This window comes from Populus euphratica, unplaced genomic scaffold, assembly GCF_000495115.2.
Source record: "Populus euphratica unplaced genomic scaffold, PopEup_1.0 scaffold213.1, whole genome shotgun sequence".
Classification (NCBI taxonomy): domain Eukaryota; kingdom Viridiplantae; phylum Streptophyta; class Magnoliopsida; order Malpighiales; family Salicaceae; genus Populus; species Populus euphratica.
The window spans coordinates 515,666-541,948 of NW_011499916.1; the positions used below are offsets into that span (position 1 = coordinate 515,666).

General features: G+C 30.3%; 3 protein-coding genes across 3 annotated transcripts; 2 read left to right on the top strand and 1 right to left on the bottom strand.

Annotated features, from left to right (window-relative positions):
• Positions 1 to 7,605: 7,605 nt before the first annotated feature.
• Positions 7,606 to 10,414, top strand: LOC105134607 (NAD(P)-binding Rossmann-fold superfamily protein). Its single transcript, XM_011039077.1, has 4 exons — positions 7,606 to 8,042; positions 8,139 to 8,397; positions 9,425 to 9,607; positions 9,971 to 10,414. Exons 1-4 carry the CDS (start codon positions 7,966 to 7,968, stop codon positions 10,364 to 10,366), a joined length of 915 nt encoding a protein of 304 aa, XP_011037379.1. The 5' UTR covers positions 7,606 to 7,965; the 3' UTR covers positions 10,367 to 10,414.
• A 6,555-nt stretch (positions 10,415 to 16,969) lies between these two features.
• SLP2 (Calcineurin-like metallo-phosphoesterase superfamily protein) lies at positions 16,970 to 18,741 on the bottom strand. The gene has a single exon (XM_011039078.1). It carries the CDS (start codon positions 18,590 to 18,592, stop codon positions 17,396 to 17,398), a length of 1,197 nt encoding a protein of 398 aa, XP_011037380.1. The 5' UTR covers positions 18,593 to 18,741; the 3' UTR covers positions 16,970 to 17,395.
• A 975-nt stretch (positions 18,742 to 19,716) lies between these two features.
• LOC105134609 (protein FAM136A-like) lies at positions 19,717 to 23,461 on the top strand. Its single transcript, XM_011039079.1, has 3 exons — positions 19,717 to 20,019; positions 20,438 to 20,575; positions 22,953 to 23,461. The coding sequence occupies exons 1-3, from the start codon at positions 19,888 to 19,890 to the stop codon at positions 23,142 to 23,144; spliced, it is 462 nt and encodes a 153-aa protein (XP_011037381.1). The 5' UTR covers positions 19,717 to 19,887; the 3' UTR covers positions 23,145 to 23,461.
• Positions 23,462 to 26,283: the final 2,822 nt, after the last annotated feature.

Sequence of the window (26,283 nt, forward strand, 5' to 3'; positions counted from 1 at the left end):
TCTGTCTTTTAATTTTTTCTTAACATGGAAAAATTATATTTGCATCCAGTGAAACAATTTTAATAGAGGTTTCAAATCGATACACCAAAACTAACATATATATATATATATATATATATATATGTTAGTTTTGGTTGATGTGTAGATTTGTTTTAGAATATATATATGTTAGTTTTGGTTGATGTGTAGATTTGTTTTAGAAAGTATTTTTATTGTCGGACAAAAAATTTATAATAAAAATTAATTAATTTAATCTATAGTAATGTATTCAACCATCAATATGTTTTTTTAATCAAAATTAACGGTGAGATGTACTATGTATGATAATTTAGTATCTAACTTAGATTTATGTGCATGTTCCACTTTGCGTGCTGGAATAATTTTTTTTGTTGGTAAAAAAAATTATCTTGTGAATGCAAGTATATTTAAAAAAAAAAAAATCAAGAATTGAGATATCAACTTCATTACGCCAAATTAGTTGGCATAATTTAGATAATAAAAAAACAAGCAATGACCATAAATGAATCAATCTAAACCAAAAAAAAAAAAAGTTTTATGAGAATCTAAACAAAACTAATAAAAATGAAAAAGATGACGAAGCTTATATTCTAGATAATCTAATGCAGAATAACAAAATTAAAAAAAAAAAATTAAGCTGGCTAAAGCAAGCATGTCAAATCTACAACTTGATTTATGATATTAGGATAAGCTAATAAAAAACAAATAAAAAAAATAACAAAGCTTAATTCTAAATAAATCAATGTAGAAAGATGAAATAAAAAAATAAAAATAAAAAAAGGATCTAAAAAACCCAGCAAATCAAGTAAGTAAACCAAACTCCGCAACCTCGATCATGCGAATGAGATTATTTAATAGAAGACAAACCGGGAAAAAATACGAAACTTAATTCTAACATAACTGAATGTTGAAGTATGAAATATAAAAAAATATTTTTTTTTCAAAAAACCCTAGTTAAGCCGAGCTAACTTGCCAAGCTCACAGTCTAGGTGATTAAATCAAGAAAATCGAATAAAAAAAATCATAAAGCAAAATCCAATATGAAAGGATGAAATTTAAAAAAAAATAGTATAAATAAAAAACCTTTAATTTCACAAAAAAAATCCAAAACTAAAAATAACAATTAAAAGAAGAATGACTAAATTTGAAAAATAAAACACTACTAGAATTTTTAGATTTATTGACAAAATTTTATATTGGTATTTATATATGAACAAAAATGCTTCGTTGAAAAAACTCTTGTTAGTGATTTGTGATTTGTCGACAATAATTTTATCGATAGATTTACTGATGGAAAATGCAAGCCAAAAAAGAAATTACCCTCTTTATTCCATTAGTATTTTTATCGATGAATATAACACATCATTGACAGCAAATTATTTGTGATTCCATCGATGATTTTTTTGTTTGTCAGTATTCCTCTCGGTGAATTTGACATATAACAGTCAAATAGATCATTTATAATTCTGTCAATGAGTAAACAATGGTAGTGATATTTGCAATAATTATTTTTCAACTTTCTACAATATATCAATGGACTTAATTCGTCGTTAACCTTGTCATTAATAATTTAAACATATTGACTGCGCATGCAAACTAACACAAATATCTCTTAATGAATACGTTTTTTTGGTAAAAGATACATCATTACAACATTCGGAATGAGAAACTTTTTATTTTCACACCTCTTACATAAACATCTAATACCACCTCCACTAATATTTCTCGGATTAAATAGTGTGTAATTAATAAAACCCTAAACTCCATTGTAATAATTCATCATTCACAACTTTTTCAGTGAATCTCGATACATCCATGAATGATCATCTATTACTTATATCAAACACGTATTAATTAATTACATAAACTAAATAAATTTTCAAACATTGGTTTAACTCAAACTTTTCAAACTATTTTAATAGTACAACTAATTTATTATCAATTATTTACATACATTCAAATTTCTATATATTTATCAAAAATTTCAACTCAACAATAAAATTGATAAAATATAAAACATACCCATTAAATAAGTAATTATTTATTTCATCAAAAAACACCTAAGTTACAAATTTAAAATAAATTTTATCAATCTACAAACAAATATAATTTTACAAAATCTAAAACAAACCCAACAAATCATATATTCATATAACAAATTTCTATGATAAAAGTTATAAAAAAGTAAACATCTAAACAAAATACATATACTATAAAAATATGCAAAAAAAATTAACATTTTAAAATTAAGTTGAAATAAAAAAATAGATAATTTTGCTTACTTAAAGTGAGAAATCCTCAATAAAATTTGAATCAAAACAGGAATGTTAACAAACCAAGTGTTGTGGTGGACATATTTGTAGTGAGATATTAATTTGTGATAAAATAAGAGGGAGGTGTTGTTTGCTGTGAAGAAAAATGAAGGAAAAAGAAGAAATGAAGGAGAAAGATAGAGATGAGCGTCGCTTGTCATGTCACAAATTAAATATTACAAATAGATTTAATTATGTCTATAAAAATATCACGTTATTATACTTTTTGATTTTTTTATCATTTTTTTCGCCACTATAATTCTGAGAGAATATTTCTATCGGTATTTGTCGATTGATATCGCAAAGACATATTTAGTCAGAAAAATTCACTGTAATCTACCAACAAAAAAATTATATCAATATTTCTATTTATATTTGTCAATTTTCTAGTAGTGAAATAAGAGGATCACCCTCAATCTTTCTAATGAAGAATGAAATTAAAAAAAACTTATAAATTTAACAAAATAAACCAGAAAATATAACAATAAAAAAAATAAGAATTAAATTTGAAATAATAATAAAAAAGAGGATAATTTGGAATTTTTGACAGGCCAACATGAATTTTACAGAGAGGAGAAAGAAAATAAAAAAATAAAAAAATAAAATTTATGCTTTTGATGACAAACCGCACCATAAGGATTACATGTAACACCCCATATGGAAGAACACCATGTGCAACATCTGAAGTTATCTTGGAAGGCCGGGTTTTGCTACTTGAGAAGGTCGTAAGCGTCGCCAAAACGGCCTCCCTCAGTCTTTGGCGTGTGAACTGCATATGTTGACCAGACTTACACTGCTTGTTAACTACAATTCTTTATATTTGTTTCAAAATTTGATTTAGTCCCTCAATCTTTAATTATTCTAAATCAATAAAATTTAAATATATTTTGAGAAACCAAGCACCAAGCCTTTTCCCTTACAGTGCAATATCAGGAAACCAAAACAAAATATTAATTCAATTATTTGAAAAAAACTAAGGAGGATCAAATAGAAAAGAGAAAAACAACAAAAATGTTGCCCTACCCAATCCCAACTGGGACAAAATTAAAAGGGTTTAATATTTACCAATGTCTCAAATTCTTCTATTCCCAAAGCTTTAATTACTATAAATTAATAAAATTAAATTTTAATTTGTAAAAACAAATAATAAAATATTTCGTTGACACCTCACTGTCCCATTCGAAGATAGACACAACAATCCCAAACCAATATTATTGCAATGTCAAAGGGGCAAATTGAAAAGAATGTTGAAGGACTAAACATGAAATATCCAAGGGAGAGAAAAAGGAAACCATTTTAGAATATTGTTGTAATTCAAGTAATACCGAAGGAAAAAGAAATAAATAAATCTTGTAAATAAGATAATTTCAATAGAAAAGATTAAAAAATAAATATATTAGAAAATATGCATAAACTGAAAATTATAATTGATTGATTATATATATCCACATTACTTCTTAACTGAATTGATACATTATTTCAATGAAATACTATATTTCTCCCTCTCTCTAGGAATCAAAGACCAAAATTAACCATCTAGGTGGTGACCAAGTGGTAAGGACTTAGGTGGTAGCCAAATAGCAAGAACTTGGGATCAAGAGATTTGTCCCCTCTGTGATCTCAGGTTACGTGCATATCATAATGTATAATTTCATTACACCAAATCATCGACCAGTATGTGCATATCATAATGTATAATTTCATTACAACGTAAGAAAGAGAGATGAACTTGCAAATCCACGAGTCAGTAGTCATTCTGAATCAATAAAACCATTAACAAAGGACTAATTAATCCATGGTGGAGCTAATTAGTGTCAAAGAATCAAATCCCTTTTCAGCTGTTTAATTTAATAATTACTTGATTTAAACAAATTAACAAGCTGGTGTGCTTTGCCCTAATCCGACATTTCTGTCAAACGAGCAAGCACCTATAATTTCTATCAAAGAAAAAGATGGATGTTAGGTAAGATGTCAGCATTAATACTCCACAATTCCACTCTCATGTCAAAGGCTTTATTCATGATCGATGGCCATAAATCAATTATGTAGATTAATTATTGTATGGCAGCATTAACAGTACTCATGAATCCCTATAAGACTAGGGTAAGAACTTTCATGTATTTAATTAATTCACATGTATATTCACACAGTTGTTATTTTATATTTGGGTGTCTTTTTCCAACCAAAAATTATGGCCTGTATGTTGACTGTCATCACAGTCTTGAATCACCTTTGTTATTAAGTATCTTTTTATTATTTATTTCCTTTTAATCAACTTGCAGCTCCTTGAATATAGAAATTAAGTGCAAATTAAAAAAAACAAACAAAAAAAGTGACCAAATGGGTTAGAGGTCCCCCTACCCTCCTGTTCTTCCTGTTCTTGTAGTCAAGCGATGACTAAAAATAGTGGCCAGGAGCAAGGTTTAGAAAGTGTGTAGGATAGTATTAGGGTTTTGAAATTAATTTACGTGCATGTGTTTGGTATTATGTTAATTTTTATGGTTATGGTTTAAAAAAAATTATTTTTATAAAAAATATTTTTAGTTGAGGTTGATTTAATATTTATATATATTTAGTTAAACAGTGGTTAAAATTGATATTGAACAAAAAATAATTTAATATATTTAGTTAAAAATACTTTTCAAATTGAGATTATATATATATATATATATGTGGTTTTAAATTTAAATATTTTAGATTTAACTACTACTATTATATTATGAAATAAATAATACTTTATATAAAATATTTTTTATTGTTTCATTTATTGTCCCATTGAACTATCTACAATTCATTACGTATAAAATTCATCTGATAAAAATTATAATTTTTATAATTTTTTTAGCATACAATAAAATTACATAAAATATTATCAGGAATAAAGTTAAGATTATAATACAAGTGAATTTAATTCATTCTAAACTAATTTTTTTTTAAAAAAATATTTACGTGAACATAAAAAAATAGTACAAGTGAATTTTTCACTACACTAAATTTAAAAATATATATATATTATTCATATAAACAGAATAAATAAATTAAAAATTTACCCGTACCATTCATTTTAATGAAGAATACATAGAAGAAAAGCAATCAAGAGCTACTTTGCTTTTACCTGTATTTTAAATGCAAATTGCAAAAGACAGTAGGCACACCAGGAATAAATTAGGTTTTGAATGTTAGCAAACAATTGTTTCTGTCTACCTCGTCTTTTAAAGCATGAGAAACCCACTATGTTCCTGCTGTGGATTCCAAGTATGCAAAGCATAAACAGTGATTGATCATTGAACGTCAAATTGCAATATTCTTTAGGTTTTGTCAGCCTTGGTCACTGTTATCCGAGTTAGCAAGAGCTTCGACTCATTGTTTTATCCAATCAACTGACAAAATGTTATCACATACTTGTTGATTTACTGTGGGGATAATCTATCTCAAAAACCAATTCGACTCGAGTCTAGGCTTACCGGTTCTGATTGACAGGTCCGACCAGACCAGCCAGGCGCCGTCGGAGCCACTTCTTTCAAGTTATAACAGTAGCTAAAACCATGAACCCATGGAGCACTAAAAAAAGATTTTGCCATGTGGCTTGTAAACAAATAATATTCTAGACGCCACATTCTGCCAAACGACCAAGACTATGCTATGAGTTTTTTCTTTCCTTTTTTTATTTTATTTTTTGAAGTGAATGTTCGAGCTAGCTTGTATACCTTGTAAATCCAATAAATATATAAAACATCACGGGAATGAGAGGTATACACTGAAGGTCTCGACGTGACAATAAAAGAAGCTTGTCTTCTTTCACTCCTTTATTTTTCTTGTTTTGTCTATAAGCAGCTGCTGGCTAGGTTGATTGCACTTGCCACCCTTGGACCACGTTTGTTTGATTATTGGAGTCCCCTCATTAGTAATTTGATGCATCGAGTTCCTTCACAGCAAGCAAAATTACCCCCACCTCTCCCATTACGATCATATTTAACAAAAATACAAGGCGTGAGGGTTTTCTACTCTAGCACAAGACACGGTTTACTGTGGATTTATACGGTAGAATTATCCTTTTGCCTTTGAAATAAAAAGTTTCTTGATCCTGGAGGTAATTTAATCCTTTTCAGAAATCCATTAGCTATTTAAAAAAAAATTGTTTAGGGATATGCTTGTATTTTTAAATTTTCTTGCATTGTTAAAATACACTATTTTTCATCCCAAAATTAACAAGAAATGTTAATGAAGAGTAATCTAGTTTTTTTGAAATTTATGTTATTTTATTGTTTTCAATTTAGCTCTCATTTTTTTGATTTAATTTTTCTTTTGTTAAAGTTTATTCGTTTTTAAATTAACCCTCCAATTTAAATTTCTTTGATGCATTCTAATTTATTTTTTATTTCATTTTTCTTCCTTAATCTTTTAATTATAACTTTTGTTTTTTTTTCTTTAGTTTCATCCTCCGTCTTTGAAGATGCTCCGGCCTTTGAAGATTTTATGGTTATCTTCAATTTCTTCTTTATCATTTATTTTATTCTTATAGTCTAGACCGTGGGTTTTGCATATCTTTTTGGAAAAGAAGTTTTTTTTTAATAATTTTGTTTGTATTTATTTTATACAAATGAGCTTTATTTTATTAAAAGTATTTATTTTGAAATAGTATTTTTTATATATGTTTTGCCTTACATAATGTTTTTTTATTCAATTAATTATGTATTTGTTTATGTTTCTATTATCTTTTATTAATTATAATAAATAAATTTAGTAAATACAAACATGTAAATATGTCATTTTACAATATCAAATGTCTTGGCTTATATTATTTTTTTAATTTTTTCAGTTTCTATTTTGATTATTATTAACAATTTTTTTTGTTGTTTATAATTATATAAATATAATTATTTGTTTATTTGATTAGATGTTTGTATAAAATTTTTGATTTATACTTTAAACTTTTTTAGAATCCCCAGGTCAAATAGCTAGTAAATAATATAATTAAGGGGTAATATTATGTCCTTAAAAGAACTAACTTAAAATTTTAGCACCAAAACTAGCAGAATTTAAGTTCTGTCCTCTCTAAAACATCATAGCTCTAGTCTTGCCCAGAAAAAGTGGTGCTAGCTCCGGCCATTAATAGTGAGTTAAAGTAAAAGATTACGAATATTTTTACTTGGTTCTCTAAGCTGGTTTCCACATGCTCTTGCGGACCAATCCTTCAAGGATTTCTTCCAATAAAGCTTACTGTATCCTCAAGTATTTAAACTCGAGATCATCACCTGCTTAGGCGGCTAAAACCCCCTTCCACTCGGGCCAGCTTTCACATGTTATTAGAAGACTATTTGTCCCAGCACAGTTAAACGATAACAGGGAGCAGGGACGGTAGTCCTGTAGAAACCATTGACTTGCTATAATGTAGAAGGTTTGAATAACGTAAGTGGAGAAGAGATGTTAATTTCACACAGTACTCCAAGCTAGCTAGTGACATAAATTAGTTAGGAAAAAAGAACCCCACGTTTCCTTTTATTTATTATGATGTTATCGTCTCCATGCTTTGCCTTTGTTTTTCTATATAAATACCACTCAAGGCTTCTCATATTGCACTGATCTCCTTCCATTCCCAGACCAACTAGCTCCTGCATCTCTCAGTCGTTCAACAATGGAAGTAAACAAGGAAATAACAGAGCTCTATCTCTCTTCTTCTTCTTCGTCTCCTATCCCCACATTTACTACAAGGTAAGATCAGACACAAATAGCTCATTAACTATATCTACACATTCAAAATGTTTGTTTATTTGTATGGTGTAACAATGCTTAATTATGTATGCGTAGATGGTGGTCTAAGGACACAGTTGCGATGGTCACAGGAGCCAACAAGGGGATAGGGTTTTCCCTTGTAAATCAGCTTGCTCAACTTGGATTGACTGTGATCTTAACTGCTAGAGATGTAGAGAAGGGAAACAGAGCTGTTGAATTGCTAAAAAGCCATGGTTTACATGTCCACTTCTACCGCCTTGACGTTTCAGATCCTGCTTCTATCAAGACCTTCGCTTTGTGGTTTCAAAAGAAGTTTGGAGTGCTGGATATCCTTGTAAGCTATTTTCCTCTCCTTTTTCTCATAGTTTCTCGATTCTTAACCTAGATATATACTGGTGTGGAGTGAATCCAGACTCTGTGAAGTTGGGGAGTGCACTACCTTTGAAATATTTTTATAAATTTAGGGAGGATTTTCCAAGTGTTTCAGACTTTGGAGGACAATCCCCTTCCCCTGGCTAATTCATCATAGACACCAATCATCAGGTGAATGATGTAGAATTGTAGATGAGCAATACACGAAACATACACTTGCCAATACAGACTAATCTCATATGAAGCATGGGTTATTAATTAGGATATTCTAATAAATAATTAATTAATAGCATAAAAAAGCTGCAAAAGTTGACCAATAAATTTTTTCCCCCAGCATTCAAGGTTTTTTTTTATTGAAAACTTCAGAAATCTGAGGACAGCCTTCCAGATTATTTGATATTACAATATTGATTATTTTTTAAGTATTTTTTTAAGAAATATATATATATATATATATATATATATATTCACGTCAATCTGAACAAACAAGTCTTAAGAAAATACAAAAGATAGCTAGTTGTACCTGAAATTTGTGGAAGCTGACGTTGTTTGCTAACAACTAATTAATATTCGATGACTTTTGTCTTCTTTTTTTAGTTCCTTTTATGGGTAATTTGTAATGAAATTCTAGCTTGGGGATGAGGTGAAGTTCCTAGTTCGACGTAATAACATAAGAGATATCCAATTTATTTTTACATTCAAATGTTTTTTTTTTAAATAACAACTCATTAATTTTTTTCTTTATTTGAAATTAATTTTTTTTATTATTAGATTATTTTGATATACTAATATTAAAAATAAATTTTAAAAGATAAAAAATATTATTTTAATATATTTTCAAATAAAAAACACTTTAAAAAATAAGTATTATCATCTAATCTTGATATGAAATCCCATTTTATATTTAACATATTATGACTGATCAAGTTTTTATTGTAATTAATTGTTAAACATTATTTATTTATTTATTTATTATTGATAATCTCCAGATAAACAATGCTGCTGTATCATTCAATGACATTTATGAGAACTCAGTGGATCATGCAGAAATTGTGATAAAAACCAATTTCTATGGAGTCAAATTGCTCACTGAGACTCTCTTGCCGATGTTTCGCCGATCAGATTCCATAAGTAGGATCCTTAACATTAGTTCGAGACTTGGTTCAATTAATGTAAGTTAATTAATTTTTTTTTTTAATAGTAGTCGGGTTGTTTTATTTTTATTAATAATATATATTATCTAAGATTTTAATATCCTTAATTTTCATTTTAAATTTGAAGATAGAAATAGAGAGCCTTTTTTTTTTTTTATTTTTTTCTTCAGAAACATATATAAAAATCAACAATCAATTATCAATTTTTTTTACATATATAAAAATCAACAATCAATTATCATTTTAAAAAAAAAAAAACCAAACAAAATATATTTTAAAAATTGTATACAGCTTGGTTCTTGGTTTTGCTTTTACTGTACAGACTAAACATTTATTGCACCAAATTAATTAACCATATTGCATACATTAATCTTTCTGCAGAAGATGAGAAACCCTAAGATGAAAGAGATGCTTCTAAATGAAGGATTATCTGCACAGGAGATTGAGGGGATGGTGAATTTGTTCCTCGAAAATGTGAGAGATGGGACATGGAAAAACCAGGGCTGGCCTGAAATATGGACAGATTATGCAGTATCAAAGCTAGCATTGAATGCATATTCTAGAGTTTTAGCCAAACAATATGAGGATTTTGGATTAATTAGTGTGAATTGTTTCTGCCCTGGCTTCACTCAAACGTCAATGACTAGCGGCAAAGGCACTCACACCGCAGAAGATGCTGCTGAAATTGGTGCTAGGTTGGCCTTGCTTCCTCCTGGGGAGCTGCCCACCGGAAAATTTTATATAGGGTTTAACCCCGGAGTTATTTCTAAATTATAGATTGATCCACTGTAATAAAACATATATACTTTTGTGAATCCTCTTTTTTTTTTTTAGTAACTGTAGGAGTTCGGTAAATTCATGCACAACTTGATTAATTTATTAAGATTCTAAAATTTAACAATCATATAAATTTTTATTATTCCTAAAATTTATGACAATTAAATTAATAATCTCTTAAAAAAAGTTTAAAATTTGACCAAATAAGCTATATAATTCAGGATTATTTTTTTTTATATAGCTTAAGAGGTTGGTACATGCTAGCTAAGAAATAGATGAAGCCTATTAACGTGTTAATCTCACATAATATATATCAATACGAGAATAAATTATTAAATTTAGATTGCTACAAGCTAGTTAAAAATAATATTGTTTTAATATTTAAAAAAATTAAAAAATTAAAATTAAAATTTAATTAGATTGTAAGTTAATCTAAAGTTTCACTATTAATTTCTACCTAGATTTTTTAAACTCAATCTAAATAATCAAATATCAATCTTTTAGATCAAATGGAGTTTAATAAAATTAAGGATGATTTAAGATGCCACCGAACTATAAAAATAAAAGTAAAATAAAAGAATGTTAGGTTGCAAATCAAAATGTAATAATTTAGCTTCGTGATAGTGATTTTATCACAATAACACACACAACTATATATATATATATATATATATATATATAATTGGGCAAGATTCCAGGAGCCGCCCGGCCTGACTGGTTCAAATTAATAAAGCTGAGGGCAGCCCCTGATTGAATAGCTCAGTCTCCGATCTCACACATACACCAATAATGCAATAAAGTACTGTGGATTGGGGAACTCGATGAGGATAATTTATTATGCACAAACCTGACAACATGCATGCTTGATTAAAAAAGGAAAAAGATTAATGATTTTATATCGAATAAATTCTCTCTTTGTCGCCACCACTTGAACCAAGCCCATCGAGCTGGGCGCCATGCCTCATGGAGCTTGCTAAAACTATACAAGACTTGATTGAGTTTCAAAGTAGCAGAAATCAGAATATCTTTTTGATGCATACAAGTTATAGTTGTGTACTAGATGCCATCTACACTAAGATGTCACGGGCCTGTAATTTTTTTGTTTTTTAGATTAACATGTGTCCGGGCCAGCTTGAGCACACCACGACTAATCCCACAGGCTCTGAAGTTAACGACCATGTAATTTATTTGTATATTATCCTGAGCTTATGAAAAAAATATAAAAAACCATTATTAAAAAAATAAAAACAATAAAGATAATTTTAAAAAATCATATAAAAAACAAAAATTATATTAAAAAAATCAATAAAGAGAAATACTATAGCAATCTATAATATTTTATATATAAAACTATAATTATAATTCTCAACAAATTCATTATTAAAAAAATAAATTCAACAAAGATAATTTTAAAAAAAACATACGAAAAAATATTATAATAAAACAAAAATTATATGAAAAAATACTGTAGCAATAGATAATATTTAAAGAAAAAAACTATAAAGCTAAATTTTCAATCAATTTAATAATAAAAAAATAAAATTGACAAAGATCATAAAAAAATAAAAGATAATTTTGGGAAAAAAAACATGTGGGGAATGAAAAAAAAAAAGAAAAAACATGTTGTGAATGGGAAAAAAATATAAAAAAATAAATAAAATATATGAAGAAAGCTATATTATTTTCCCCACTTATTTTAGACCTATTTTAAAGTATTGTAAATAATTCTCTTAAAAATAGTACAAAAACGCATACAACAGAGTGTGTGTCTATATATATATATATATATATATATATATATATCTTCTCCAAGTGTCGGCCAGAAAAGCATATGCAAGACGGTGGGATTAAAATAATAATAATAGACATGATTACTACTATATAATAAAATCGTCTATATGAACATATGGTGCATTATTCTTGTCCAAGGTGATGATTTCACGTGAACAAGATACCACATTGAAGGTAGAATATGCATGAGCATACCACAATGATGGAGCTTCCGAGATGCTTGGTAGTTCCTACCTAGTGCATGTCTTTATTTATTAACAAAAGGCTAATTAGGTATTGAAAAACCAATATAAATAACATCTATTTGCATTGATGATTACTGGAATAGTTGATTAGGTTATTGAGGATATTGTGGTTTTTTTATAGAGTACATTAACTTTTATTGAATTAATTAAGGATAAATAAAAAAATTATTTTAAAAACCCAATGCACCAACCAAAATGCAAAATAAAAATTTTTAAACTTCAATTCAAGGTTTTTTTTTTATTTTCATAATAGTTTTTTTTTTCATGTCGCGGCAATATGTGTTATTAATGATGGCATAGTTTGTCATCATCAAAACTTTCTTTCCCCTTATTTTCTCTTTGCTCCCTTCTATTTTTGTGCTTACTATATACAATTTAAGAAATATCCTCTAATTTATGAGGATTTTATCATTTTTATTTTGATTTTTAACTTTTATTCTTAACCCTTTTATAAAATTCTAATATGTTTTTAATTTTATTATTCAATTCTTATTTGTGATATATTATTGTTTTTAACTTAGTTCTTATTTTTTTATCCTTTTATTAAATTTATTTTTCTTTTTAATTTCACTTTTTAATCAGAAATTTATTTTCAGTTGATCCTTGTTTTTTTATTGATTTCACTTTTTAATCAGAAATTTATTTTTAGTTGATCCTTGTTCTTTTGATTATTTTTTTAAATTGATTTTTTTTAATTTTACCTTTCAATAAAAAATAAAATTTAATTTGAATCCTTATTTTTTTAATTATAAATTTTTATTTTAAATTATTTTGTATAATTGAACTTTTACATTATTTTTTCTAATTTCATTATTAAGCATTTAATTGATTACAAATTGTGCTTTGTGGTTTTTTTGGATAGTCAGGTATACGAGTTTAAAAATTTAATGCAGGTTGGAATTGATTATGCTTTTTAAGAAAATAAACTTTGTAATTTTTTTTATTTTTTAAAATAATTTATTCTAATATCATGAATCGGACTATAAATATAGATATAGAAGAATATCATGTACTCAGTCTTGATGACATGCATTTTATGCTAACTATTCTGCAGGACTTGAACATCATTTTTTACCTTGAGCCGCGGCTTGCGTGGATTCCTTTTTATATGTAATCCTCTTGATTTTGCTGGAATTAGTTGCAGTTACAGTTGCAACTTCTTCCACTGTTTTATGCTAAACTTCACTTCTGGCCTGCTGATCTTTTGCTTCTGTTGTTTTGTTTCCCATGCTAACTAATGCCAGAATTACTGGGACTTGTAACACATAATTCATCATTTCGGAACTCAGTAAGCATAGTTTCTACACAAGGAGATCCACTGAGCAAGTAATTCAAAATTTTTGCAGGTATCTTCAAAGGGCTTACACTGTCCATAAACTTCAAGGACTTCAATCTGCTGAACGGAGAAGGTTTACCCTCTAATGTATCCATAACCATAGCTAAGGTCTGGACAATTCAGCACCAAAATTCTATTCATGTCAGTGTCAGATAAGCATCTAATTTCTGCAATTTTATTAGACTATTTCAGAGAACATAACATAGAGGGAGGGAAAAACAATGAAAACAAGGGAAGAAATCAAGAAGCAAGGCATAAGAGTGCACGTATTATATACTATCTGATTGTACCTCGAAAGAAGTGCATAGCGCGACAGATTCTGCATTTCGAATCCCTTAAAAGAATTTATGCAAATTTTCAGAGAACAACCTCTCCGTACCCCACAGCTCTTTCATCATTCGAAGGTCATTTGATCTCCACCTGTTGCCACGGACGACATGACCCACTTCCGTTTGTTTTGGAGAAGGGAGGTTGATCATAAAGAAATTCAACTCCGTCTCTCCTTTAAACTTCAAAAACGTAAGCTTTGGTGCAGAAATTTCCACAATGTCACAACCTACCCAGTTCACACAGTTAAGCTGACTAGTTTAGGTCCTGATATTTTCAAAATACCAAATCTCCAAGCATCAAAATGGCTCAGGAATAGGTTGACCAGATTGGGACACACCACTGAAAAGTCAAAGCATTCAGCATGGGAAAGGCTAGCAGACGGCCACCAGCAGAATTCAAGGTGCAAATTTGTCAATTTGGGCAACTCTAATTTGTTAAGCTTGGGGTCTATCAAGACAACCCTACACGTGCCTTTCACGATAAGATGATCGACATGGTGAGATGCAGCATAATGATCTATAACCATGTTGACGTGAGATGATGAATCCTCGTCTAAAAAAGACTCTAGGGTAAGAGATGCCAAGTCTGCTTACTTTGAGTACATTGTTTTCTTCACGCTGAGCCATGACTTCAACCAGGAATTGCTGGAAATTACTTCGACGGTAGGTAAAAGAATTCATGTCGAAATAAAGGTCACGAAGAGAAATCCAAAGCAATTTGTCCATCTCTTGGAGAGGACTGAGGTTTGGATTGCTTGCCTAGTTTCGAGGAAGGAGAAGATGTGTTGGACAATGTGGTCTGGTAGATTCCTCAGTCTGTCCACACCTCCTCCGCGCTATCAGTAACATTGTGGAGTGTCCATAGTTTATGCTGCGATATAAAAGAAGGGTTTCCCGCATAAAATAAACTAAACAATCCTTTATTTATATCAGTACTGGCTACTAGAATTTATATATTACTAGAATTCCTGAATTAAATAATAAAATAAATTAACCAGAGAAAATAAAGAGAATTCTGAATAACTTCTGATTTAATTTGAGCACGATCATGACCTCAACAGGCTAGGCTCAAACTAAAAGCTAGTGCAACTTGCTCAAACTTCTTATTGAACTTGGATTTCTCGACCTGATCCTTGAACAATCTATCGGATATTCTTGGAAGAAGACGATATCGATGGATCAGGCTCCATATTTATATTACAAATCAATCTGGTCTAATAAAAGATAGTTGTGTTCAACTTGGATGCTAACTAGTCTTTATATTATAATCAATCTAGGGCTATCAAGATGAAACTGGGAACATTGGAGTGTAACTTGAATCTGAATCATCATTTCAATGTTCATAACTAGTCAACAACAGGGTACCTGCAAGGTTGTTAGAATAATGGTATTTTCATCTAAAACTTGGTTCCATACTAAAATCATGGGACTTGTCTCAAATTTGTTTCTAGGTTCAATGTACTCATTTTCTTACAAGAAGGCTACGCTGTTCACAAAATGTCGATGCGATGTTCTTCAATTCAGTTTCCATTCAACAAGGCCATTTGTAACAACACCCTCTCCAATTTTCTGATAGCATGTTATGAAATATGGAGTAATCACCAGAGGAGAATCTTAAACTTAAATGGTCCAATTTTCTGATAGCATGTTATGAAATCTGTAATCACCAGAGGAGAATCTTAAACTTAAATGGCACTTAAAATTTGCGCAAGTATGGATTCATCACAAATATCTTCGTTTACATTCTCTGATCATGCCAAACAACGATCATCCAGTCATCCAATGATCAATTCCCACAAGTGCAACCGGTCCACAATAGAAACGTTATAATGTTTGGAAAAAAAAACTCCTAAAACCTACAGTAAATCCTTTGAAAAAATGATATACATACATACATACATATAAAGACATGTTTGGAAAAAAAAACTCCTAAAACCTGCAGTAAATCCTTTGAAAAAAATGATATATATACATACATGCATACATACATATATAAAGCCCTATCAAAGATATTCTTTGGATAGCTTTCCAAATCCATCTCATAAAGCCTTCCTTTCATTACCAAAATAATACCAGTGAGCCCAATTCTCAGCTTCTCAAACACTAATTTAATCACATAAAATCACCCTCCATGTTCATAAGCTCGAAACATCTCGCAAACAATAAATAAAAGGCAACATCAAACTAGCACTAGAAACACAATATCCCAACAAAGGATGACTAGAACAAGAGCAGAGAAGGAATAACAGTCAAGTTTTCCCAATTTATCCTAGTCTACCTCTCCTGCAGTTGATAAAAGAAATACGAACAATCTTTATCTCTGTAATTTGATGTGGTTTTGCTGTATTAGAATGGTGTGTATTTATGGGAGCTGTTAAGAGTTTTTAGCTTCAATGTCAGTTTTACCGAGCAATTATGCCTCCAGAAAAGAAGAGCAACTAAAAAAATCAGCATTTTTTGGAATTGCTCAAATGAAAAATCATCAAAAAGTAAGAGTACAAGGGTCGAGGAAATCAGAATGTTATTCCATTCAAACATGAACATCATTCAACTTATTTCATGTCTATTTAAGCAATAGAATGCTGCCATAATGCACTGAGTTTCAATTTCAAAACAATATAAAAAAATATATCTGTAACAGCTTTTTATTTCACATTGGATACCTAATGAGAAATTGCTATATAGACTTCCTAACTAATCAGTGAGTTAGGCAAAGTAATTTAATTGGTTGTTTGCACAGGGGCATGGAGATAGAGTGAAGCTCTCACTGAAAGAAAAGGCAATAATGATAGAACAGCCACATCTTAACCTGAAAACAAGTTCCATTTATAACTACATGAAGAGTTTGTAACAAAGCCTTGGACTGCAAATGTTTGGTTCTAGACAGACAATAGGGGGCAGCTTTTCAAAGCTAATCTAAAAATAAATTTTTTTTCTTATAACAGGGCAGTCCTGGTCAGAGAACGTCAGAATGATGTTGTTCAGTTCCATTTCCATTCAAAGAAGATGAAATCACTCGTAACAATTGTTAACAGCACAACTCCCTGTTTTATGAAACTAGGGTATGCCACAGGGAATCAATCATGACAATAGGATCTAAGGTAAAATGCTTACAATTTTTTTATCAGGCTTAGTGTTGATCTCACAGCCAGCAATATAGTAGAAACAATACTGTTTGGGTTCTGTGATGTTTATTATAAACAATGTTCACCTGTTCACCCAATGCCAATTTCCAAAAGGAAACCAGGAAAAGAATGCATGTTCAGCAGGTTCCACAGAAGAAGCATCGATTTATCAGTTCTAGATGAAAGAACTTCTAGGCCTTCACTTACACCTGTTTTGATCCACTTTCAGTAATCAACAAACCAAGCCCTTCCTTTGTGTCAGCATCCACATAGGACTTGTGCTTACTCTGATACAAGGGATTTGAGGTCAGAACCCGTAAATCCGAATTCTGATTAATCTCCAAAACTTCAGGCAACCCATCACCACAACCTTTGGACATACCCACATCAATCCTAACAGCTTTATTATTACAGGCGACGTTAATCCCATCCACCTGAATAGTATGCCCCATGATCATCCTCTTCACCCCAGGAACCGTAGCTAGCACATGTTCAAGCATGGAACAATCACAATTCTTCTCCACATCAGAATACTTCCTCAACCAAACCACTGCATTGCTCCCTCTACAATACCTCGGCGCAGCCTTCCCCATCAGCCCACTAATCCAATCTCTAACCTCCTCATTAATCCTCTCTAATCCATACTCAACATGCCGCGCCAACAAGCCTCCATGAACAAAAATCGAATCCCCAACAACCAAAACTGTCACGTTCTTTGACAAAAACTTATTCGCAATCGGCCCATTAGGGCGCAAAGCAGCAATCCTAGCTCTAATCCCATGAAGAACCTCGGAATCAACCCCTCGAAAATTCAAAGGAATACCATTATAGATATCCTTTGGCTTTTCTAACCCAACACACAAACTTTTCATTTCATTACCTAAACAATACCAATAAGCCCAATCCTCAAATTCCTTTAAACCTAACTTAGTCACATACCTAAAATCACCTTCTATATTCATGATCTCATGATTCCCATTCATGGTGATAAAATTGCCTCCATCTTTCATTGCCTCCCTCTTCAACTTCTCCAAGAAATACAAAATCTTTATCTCATCATCACCTCTATCAAGAACATCACCAACTTGCACCGCAGTAGCCGACCCACCAGCCCATTTATCAGACCCATCAATCAAACCAGCAAGCCTTAAAGCCTGCTTGGATTTTTCCAAATCCCCATGAAGATCACCAATGGCAATGAGTCTATCAGGTGCTGGGTACCTTGTTTGTAGAGAAAGGGGTGTTTCTTGATGGGGTTTTTGAGGATCCAAGCTAGGGTTTTGTGAAGGTAAAAAGAGGCCTCCACTGACAGAGAAATCAACAAAGGTGTCCACAAAGGAGGAGAGGAGATCTGGGATGTGTTTGCATAATGCCTTCTGGTTTTCTTCTTTGTTTTCCATTTCCTTGGCTCTGGAAAACTATTGGTGGATTCTACATAAGTTTTGCAATTTTATTATATTATTGGAATGATTTTGATTTATTGAAATCAAGGAATCAGTTTTTGTGATATTAAAGATAAGTAAATAGTTCCTTAGCAGAGTTCTTTTCCTCTTTTTTTAGAAAAATTGTTCTTCAATCTATTGGTCCATAGAATAAAAACAAGAAGTATGACAAACGGTTGTCCTTTATGAGAAAAGCTGGCCATACGTAGCCATCAAATGGTAGAAAAAAACAGTTTGTATGCCTAATTCTTATGTGATATTATATTGAAAAGAACATGCATCAATATTTCAAAAAACAAATTATATGATTGTTTGATTTGATTAGTAGAATTTTTCCCTCTTTAAATTAATAAAATTAAAAACATATATTAAATAGAAATCTTGAAATGTTAAATTGACGATTTGATTAGTAGAATTTTTCCCTCTTTGAATTAATAGAATTAAAAACATATATTAAATAGAAATGTTAGATTGACTTGGTATAATTTTCAAAAAAAAGAAGAAAAAACAAAGTGACAAATGCCAAAGACAAAAAGGATTCTAAAAAAAAAAAAAAAACAAAGTGACAAATGCCAAAGACGAAAAGGATTCTTTTTTTATTTTTAAATATTGTGTGTGATTTTGCAACATTCAAGTCCTTCTCTTGAAAACAAATCAATACTAATTAAATCATACTTATTTTTTTAACATAGTTTAATTCATCTATTTATTACTAACTAATTGAATTGATAAAATAAATTTTGTATTGGATTGGTAGATTTATTAGCATGGTGCTAAAGAATTTAAAAGAAAATTATTATATGATACAAGAATGAACAAAATTTATTCTAAATCAATAAAATGGATTAAATTCAATTTAATCATGGTAACCAACTCTTAGAAGACAAAAAAAAGAAGCTAATTACATTGTGATTTTGGAATATAATACAATAAAATATTTTAAAAAATCCCATCATAAAAATAAATAATATTGATATATGAAATATCATTAAAAAAAAATCTCCAAAAACAATAAATCAGTAATTATTATCAATCAAATAGTCTAGGGTTTAAAGTTTGCCAAGCAATGTCCAAATCCAAGCCCATTATTCCCATACTCCATTTTACAGCAAATGAAGGCCCACATCTGTCCGACTGGCTTGCTCCTTAAAAATCGTCACCAAGATTGTGCACTTAAACCCCTAAAACCCTATTTCCACTGCTTGAATCCCTAAAATCCCAAAAAATCTCTTGCTTTTCTTCACTGTGCAAGAATGGCAGATCATATAGCAGCAATGGAGGCTCAAATGGTATCGGAGAGAATGAGAAGGAAGCTCAGTGAAGTTAATTCAGCTGCTCAGGCTCAACTCTCCCCTGTCCAAGATCACATCAATTTCACTCTTCAGGTATTGCTTCTATGTAAATATTGAGGTGGATTAATGTATCTGTTTCATGCAGCTGTGGGTTCTTTATGGGCTTTCTCATGTGGGTTTTCTTTATTTTTTTAATTGGTATGAAGTGGTTTGTCGTTTAGCTTTCTGGAGATAAGGAAAGTGCAAAGATTTTTTGTGCTATTTTGGTGATTATTTGTCGTGGCGCTTTCAACTGTGCCTAATTTAGCTTCTGGCTGTTTTATTATTATTAATATTTTTGGAGATTTTCTTTTCATTTTTTGAAATAAAAAGATGAAAACTTTTCAAACTTTTTATTGTTTTATGGGTTTGTTTTTTAGGAGTGACGAAGAGACAATCAGAGAATTATGTTTTTGTATTATTTTTATTTCATGGGGTTGATTTGATTGTTTGAAATGATAATTTCTTGCAGCAAGCATACTTCAAATGTGCACATGAGTGCTTTGATAGGAGAAGGAAGCAAGAAGAGATAAGCAATTGCGTTGAACATTGCAGTGTTCCAGTTCTTAATGCTCAGAATCACTTTGAGAATGAGATGGCCAAGTTTCAAGTAAGTTTATTATATCTTTTTAATTTTAACATGAGGCTTTATGTCATTACATTGAGGGGTTGGATGTGATTTAGTTCTTTGGATAGTTGAATTCTATATGTATAAATTGGAATAGAAAGGAATAATGTCTTGCATAGGTTTGCCTAGAAGTAACATAAATGTAGTCATGAGGATTAGGGGATTAGGCAAAGGGTTTGTTGTTTTGGTTTTCATCACTTTGATTACAAGAGACATTTGCTGAATTTCTTCAAATACAAGAGACACCAAAGTAAATGTACAAACAAAAGAAGCATAAACACATTTTCTTATCAGTATTTCAGTTATTCTGCTACTAATCTGAAGCTATTGCAAAGGATGACTGCATGCTGTTGAGTCAAAGCTGTTTCTTACAATTTCATCAATTGAATTAAATCTACCAGAATGTTGCATTACTTTGATTACATAACAAATCAAACTAGAAAGTGATTGACAGTTTATAGTTGCTGATTGTGAAATAATCAATAAAATTATACAGACCTGTGATTTTCTCAAACCTCATCTGCATCTGCCAATAATAGAAAGAATCTCAACATCTTTTCGCTGAAGCAGCTATCACATATTATCACTTCTCCTGTAGAAAGGGATCAAGTGACCTCAACAGTAACTACCTATGATCCTCCTTGAGTTTCTAGAGTTGTGTGCCTTCATGAGTTATGGATCGCATTTTGCAATCCTCCCTGTCCATTGACTAATTTGTGGTGTTGCCAATGTTGATTTGGTGGCTGGGAGTTCAGAGAGAAAATTGTTACCTCTGGTTGATGTGAGGCTCATAAGTTACATTTGCAAAACTTGCTTGGAACCATTAATCATGCTTTCTTTAGAATTTGAGATATGCAAAAGGTTTTTTCTTGGCTGTGAGTAGTTCCTTACATTTATAATAACTCTCAAATTGAGAATGGTCATGTTCATGCATTTACCATTAGTCTTTGGGCTTACATCAGCTTTGCAGAGCACTGATTGACTGAAGAGAGCAGTTGCGAATAAAATTATGTTTCAACAAGGTAGTCTTGAACTTGTACATGATTGAATTATTTCAAGATAAATATTGTAAGCTATTAACCGAGGCTGGTCTTCATGGTGGCAGCAGTATTCTGCAACATTTTGTCATGCTTGGCTCTTCCGTTTCTTTTTCTTTTTACTGGAATGGAATACATATAGATATTAGAAATAGTGAAGGGTGCTGAGTTAATTATCTAGTGTTCTTTTTTATTACTTGAATAGCTTTGATGTTTTTATCTATAATGTCAGATTTTTGTACACATGAAAAGGTTCATGTTATGATTTAGGTGAATGAATAGTATTAACAACTCAATCCAAAATGTAGATATGAAACAACTCATTTTCTTTAAGTTGTAACTCTTATACTTTTTTTTATAAAAGAAACGTGAAGATATGAGTGTTAAAGTTTGAGAATTACAAACAATTAAGAGGGTCAAAAGCCTAGCCACCCTGTTTAGGCTTGTCTCGCTATCAATCTAAAGCCAACTTTATAGTGCTTGGGATTGAAGAGCTCTCTCTCTAAAAGTATCTTGATTTGAGAGTGTTTTAGAGAGTTAACAAGTTTTATATTTCTTTTTCTTCTTTTTTTCAATTATCTTGACAGCATACGTGGAGCTCTCTCTCCTTTCATAAGTAATCTAAAGAAAACTGACCCTTTAAATACTCTGAAAACCTAATTCTATTTGAGAGGGTTGTTTTAGCCATCCATGGAGACACAATCATATAAAAAGAGACTATGTTATGGACCGTGTTAATTGTTGGAAACTCAAACTAAATCCTCTCTCCTTTTTCACCTTCCTTTCATCAAAGATGTGGAGTATAACAACTTTAAAAATTAGGTATTTCGTTGGCTACTTTATGAAGTCATCCCATTATTTAACCACCCTGTTATGTAATCTAACAATTATGGACAACTGTAGTAGCGTTCTCAAGTCACATATGCTTCAAATTTTCTTTTTTCTGGTGAAACCTTTCAAAGTTTCTTCATTACATGTTTTTTTTTGGGTAAGTGTTCCATAGTTTCTTAAAGTGCATTTTTTGTTTGAATTTCTAAACCAGTATCAAATTCTTGTTCAGCTTCTTCCATATTGAAGTGTTGACGGTGCTTGGAATAAAAAAACCCTAGCAGAAATTCTCATTATAATCAGGCTTGTTGTATGTTAAAAAATTTGTTGATACCATTTTGTTGTCAGGTGTCAACTTTAGTGTTGCATAAAACAATGTGCGGCATTGCCCCTCTGATTGCACATTTTGTAGTTTACACCTGATCTTCTTACAAATTGCAGCCGGTGCATTGCTCTGTGCAGATACCTAATGTCAAGTTTATTCTCCAATGCAGGAAAGGTTGAACAGGTCTCTGATGGTCTGCCAAGATAGATTTGAGGCAGCTAAGGCTCAGCAGCTTGGATCTGATGCTGTAAATGCTTTGGAGTCGTGTGTTGACCAGTCAATCCAGGATAACATGAAGACACTGCCACATCTAGTTGGAAGAATGAAGCAATCCCTTGCCATCAGTGGCGAAGCTAAATGAGCATTATGACAATTTGATTTTTAACCTTCAATTACTTCTGAATTTCTGTATCAGTAATGAGAATTGGTGCGACGTGAAGTTTTGCCGTATAGTCCTTGTAGAGACCGAAAGAGTTTGAGGAGCCAACATCTTATGTTCACCACCTTGTGTTAAATATTCTGCTCACCGAATCGATGACAACTTGAGCTTAGGCTTGGGGTTGCATCTTAGCAACAGAAGGTAATGGTGTGAATTAACACCAGTGAAACTTTCTACATTATTTTATTGAATCCAAGCATTTAGTTTTTGGGAAAGTAAGTAAGAGCTATGTTTCTTTTTCTGCATGCATCCGGTTCTCCTTGTTGAACATTGAACACTGCTGGTTCGAGAGTAACCTAGTAAGAGACTCACGGAAAGCCTGTTTGGGAGTATTTTTTAAAAGCATTTCTGAAAAAAATTGATTTTTTTTTTAAATAGAGACTCACGGAAAGCCTGTTTGGGAGTGTTTTTTAAAAGCATTTCTGAAAAAAAATGAATTTTTTTTTTGCTTTGAATTAATATATTTTTGATATTTTTAAATTATTTTGATATGTTAATTTTAAAAATAATTTTTAAAAAATAAAAAAAATATGTTATTGGTATATTTTTTTAAGTGAAAAGTATTTTGAAAAGCAATTATAATTACACTTTTAAATACTATCATAATACATGTTTTTCATGATTTAATGATTTTATAAGACAGTGGTTGTTCATGACACTTGTTATAATATGTTATAGGTAATTAATAATGTTTTTTAATAAAAATTCAACAAGAAAATCAGAATATATAGAACTGTGAAATGCTTGTGTGTGTGTGTGTGTCAGAATATATAGAACTGTGAAATGCTTGTATATGTGTGTGTGTGCGTGTGTGTCTATATATATATTAAAAAAATTCCCACAAGATCAAGGTGAAAATAAAAATAAACAAAGATTGGTATATCTTAAAAATTAATGACCTTTTGCAGCATAATCTTTTGAGGTTCGAGAATGAATACAGAATCCTGTCTTCCTATCTCTTATAAGAACAATACTAACAATAATATATATGAACACTGCCCATTCATTTCATTCAAAACCCTGCACAATTCTACTTGTTTTTATACTAGTATTTAAATCTTGCTTTTTCCTAACTATTTTTTACATTTTCATTAAACTTCTAAACCATACAAGTACTTTAATAACGATTATACTCTCACTGCATCCTTCTTATATTATTATACCTTAGGCAGATGTGTTCTAAATACAGAAAGACACTGCAATTTAATTCCCTCCAATAGCTTATATGATATAATTAGTGTAGAGCAAAAAACTAATTATAATATACTTGTACGTCATGCAAATTGGCTCACAATTAGGTTGTAAATACTTCACATAAAAAAGTTTGCAAAAGTATTCAGTCAAATTGAATATATTTAAATGACATGTCAATTTTATTTCTTATTATCAATCATTTTAAAACTTTAAATGAGTTTATGTGACAGCATAACATGTGTATATCAATTCACCCCAAAGTTTACAAACAGGGGTTTTGTTGAAAAATATTTGAAGCATTGAAAGAGTATAAAATTTAACTTTATTATGGAGAAATCCAAAAAAAGAAAAGAAAATGAGTTATTTTTTAAAGGCATGTACTTTATATTTAAATATTATTAAACAAGCTTTTAGATTTAACATTTAGCTGTGTCTTAAAATATTAAGTTTAAAAACTAATCAAATTTATAGTTATTTGAGTTTAACACTTGATTGAGTCATCAATAATAGATCTTAACTTTTTCATAATTTTTCCAGAATAATGCCAAACAAACAAATAAAAAGTGATAAATATCAATTATATCTTAAAAAAATAGAAAACAAATTAATATTAGGTTAACAATATCCATAATTGATTGACAAAAATTCTCAATTAGATCCACCTATGAACATATTTACATGATTGAGATGAGTTATCTTTAATTTTAAGTACAAACTTAAAACTAATTTTAATAGCAAGTATACAAAAGTGCAAATTATAAATAAATGTTAGTTCTTTAACTACTTAATCATATTAGGTAGGTTAGATTTTTGCTTTTCCATCTATGTATTTTTTTTTGGATAAGTACTCAAATAAAAATAGCCGCAACTATATTTTTAAATATACTATAATAATAATAAAAATAACATAATTTAATATTTTTAAATATACTATAATAATAAAAAAAATAACATAATTTATTTCTATTAAAGTGTTCCAAATAACATAACTATATTTTGAGTTTCATATATCTCTTTTTTGTTTGGGTCGGCCCATATTAAGTTGGGCAAAACTGGGCTGGGCTATGCAATTCCAATCAATGTGGTCTCATAAGTCTTTTCAGCGGCTAGGGTTTCCTCTCTTCCCTGCTCCCATCTCCTATATGTAGAGTTCTTGTTTACTTGGTTCATCAGCCCCCTCCTCTCTCTATCTTCCTAGGGTTAATCTGCGGTGGCATGTTTATATTATTGTTGTGTGATTTTATAGGTTTTTTTAAGAAAACAAAAAAGAGAGAAGCCAATTTGCAGAGCAAGGGCGTCCAGAGAAAAGAGATGGCGTGATTTGCATTGAAGGTTGGCTATATCAATGATAAAATTGGCGATTCTCCGTGCCTGTCAAATCTGTTCATTTTGATCATGGCCTCGAACAAGTCGCTACAAATCGTTTTAAATCTCTCTTGTTTTCTCGGTTTCGTATTTCATTCCACTTGATCATGATAAAATTTGCGATTCTCTTGATTTTATAGGAATCTTTCTTGAAACAGAGTCCTGAAAAACGAAAGTAAAGATGATTTTTACAATGATTAAGGCATGATTGTCGCTCGTAGTGAAATAAAAGTTGATTAAACCTCCGATTTTTAGCTTTTTAGCCTTAACGTTTTTTTAAATTTTGAATATTAACTGAAACATTATGGTGCAGAGTTTGTCATTGTATTTATAAATACTATTAATTAATTATGAATTATTAAAGTGAAATAATCTTTTTGTTCTTGAATGGAAAAAATGAACCCCTGAAGATAAGGGTATTTTAATTTTTTTATTAATTCATTGATCGTTAAAAAATTTTTAGAAACAAAACTTTTAATCAAAAGTTTAATTTTTTTATTTT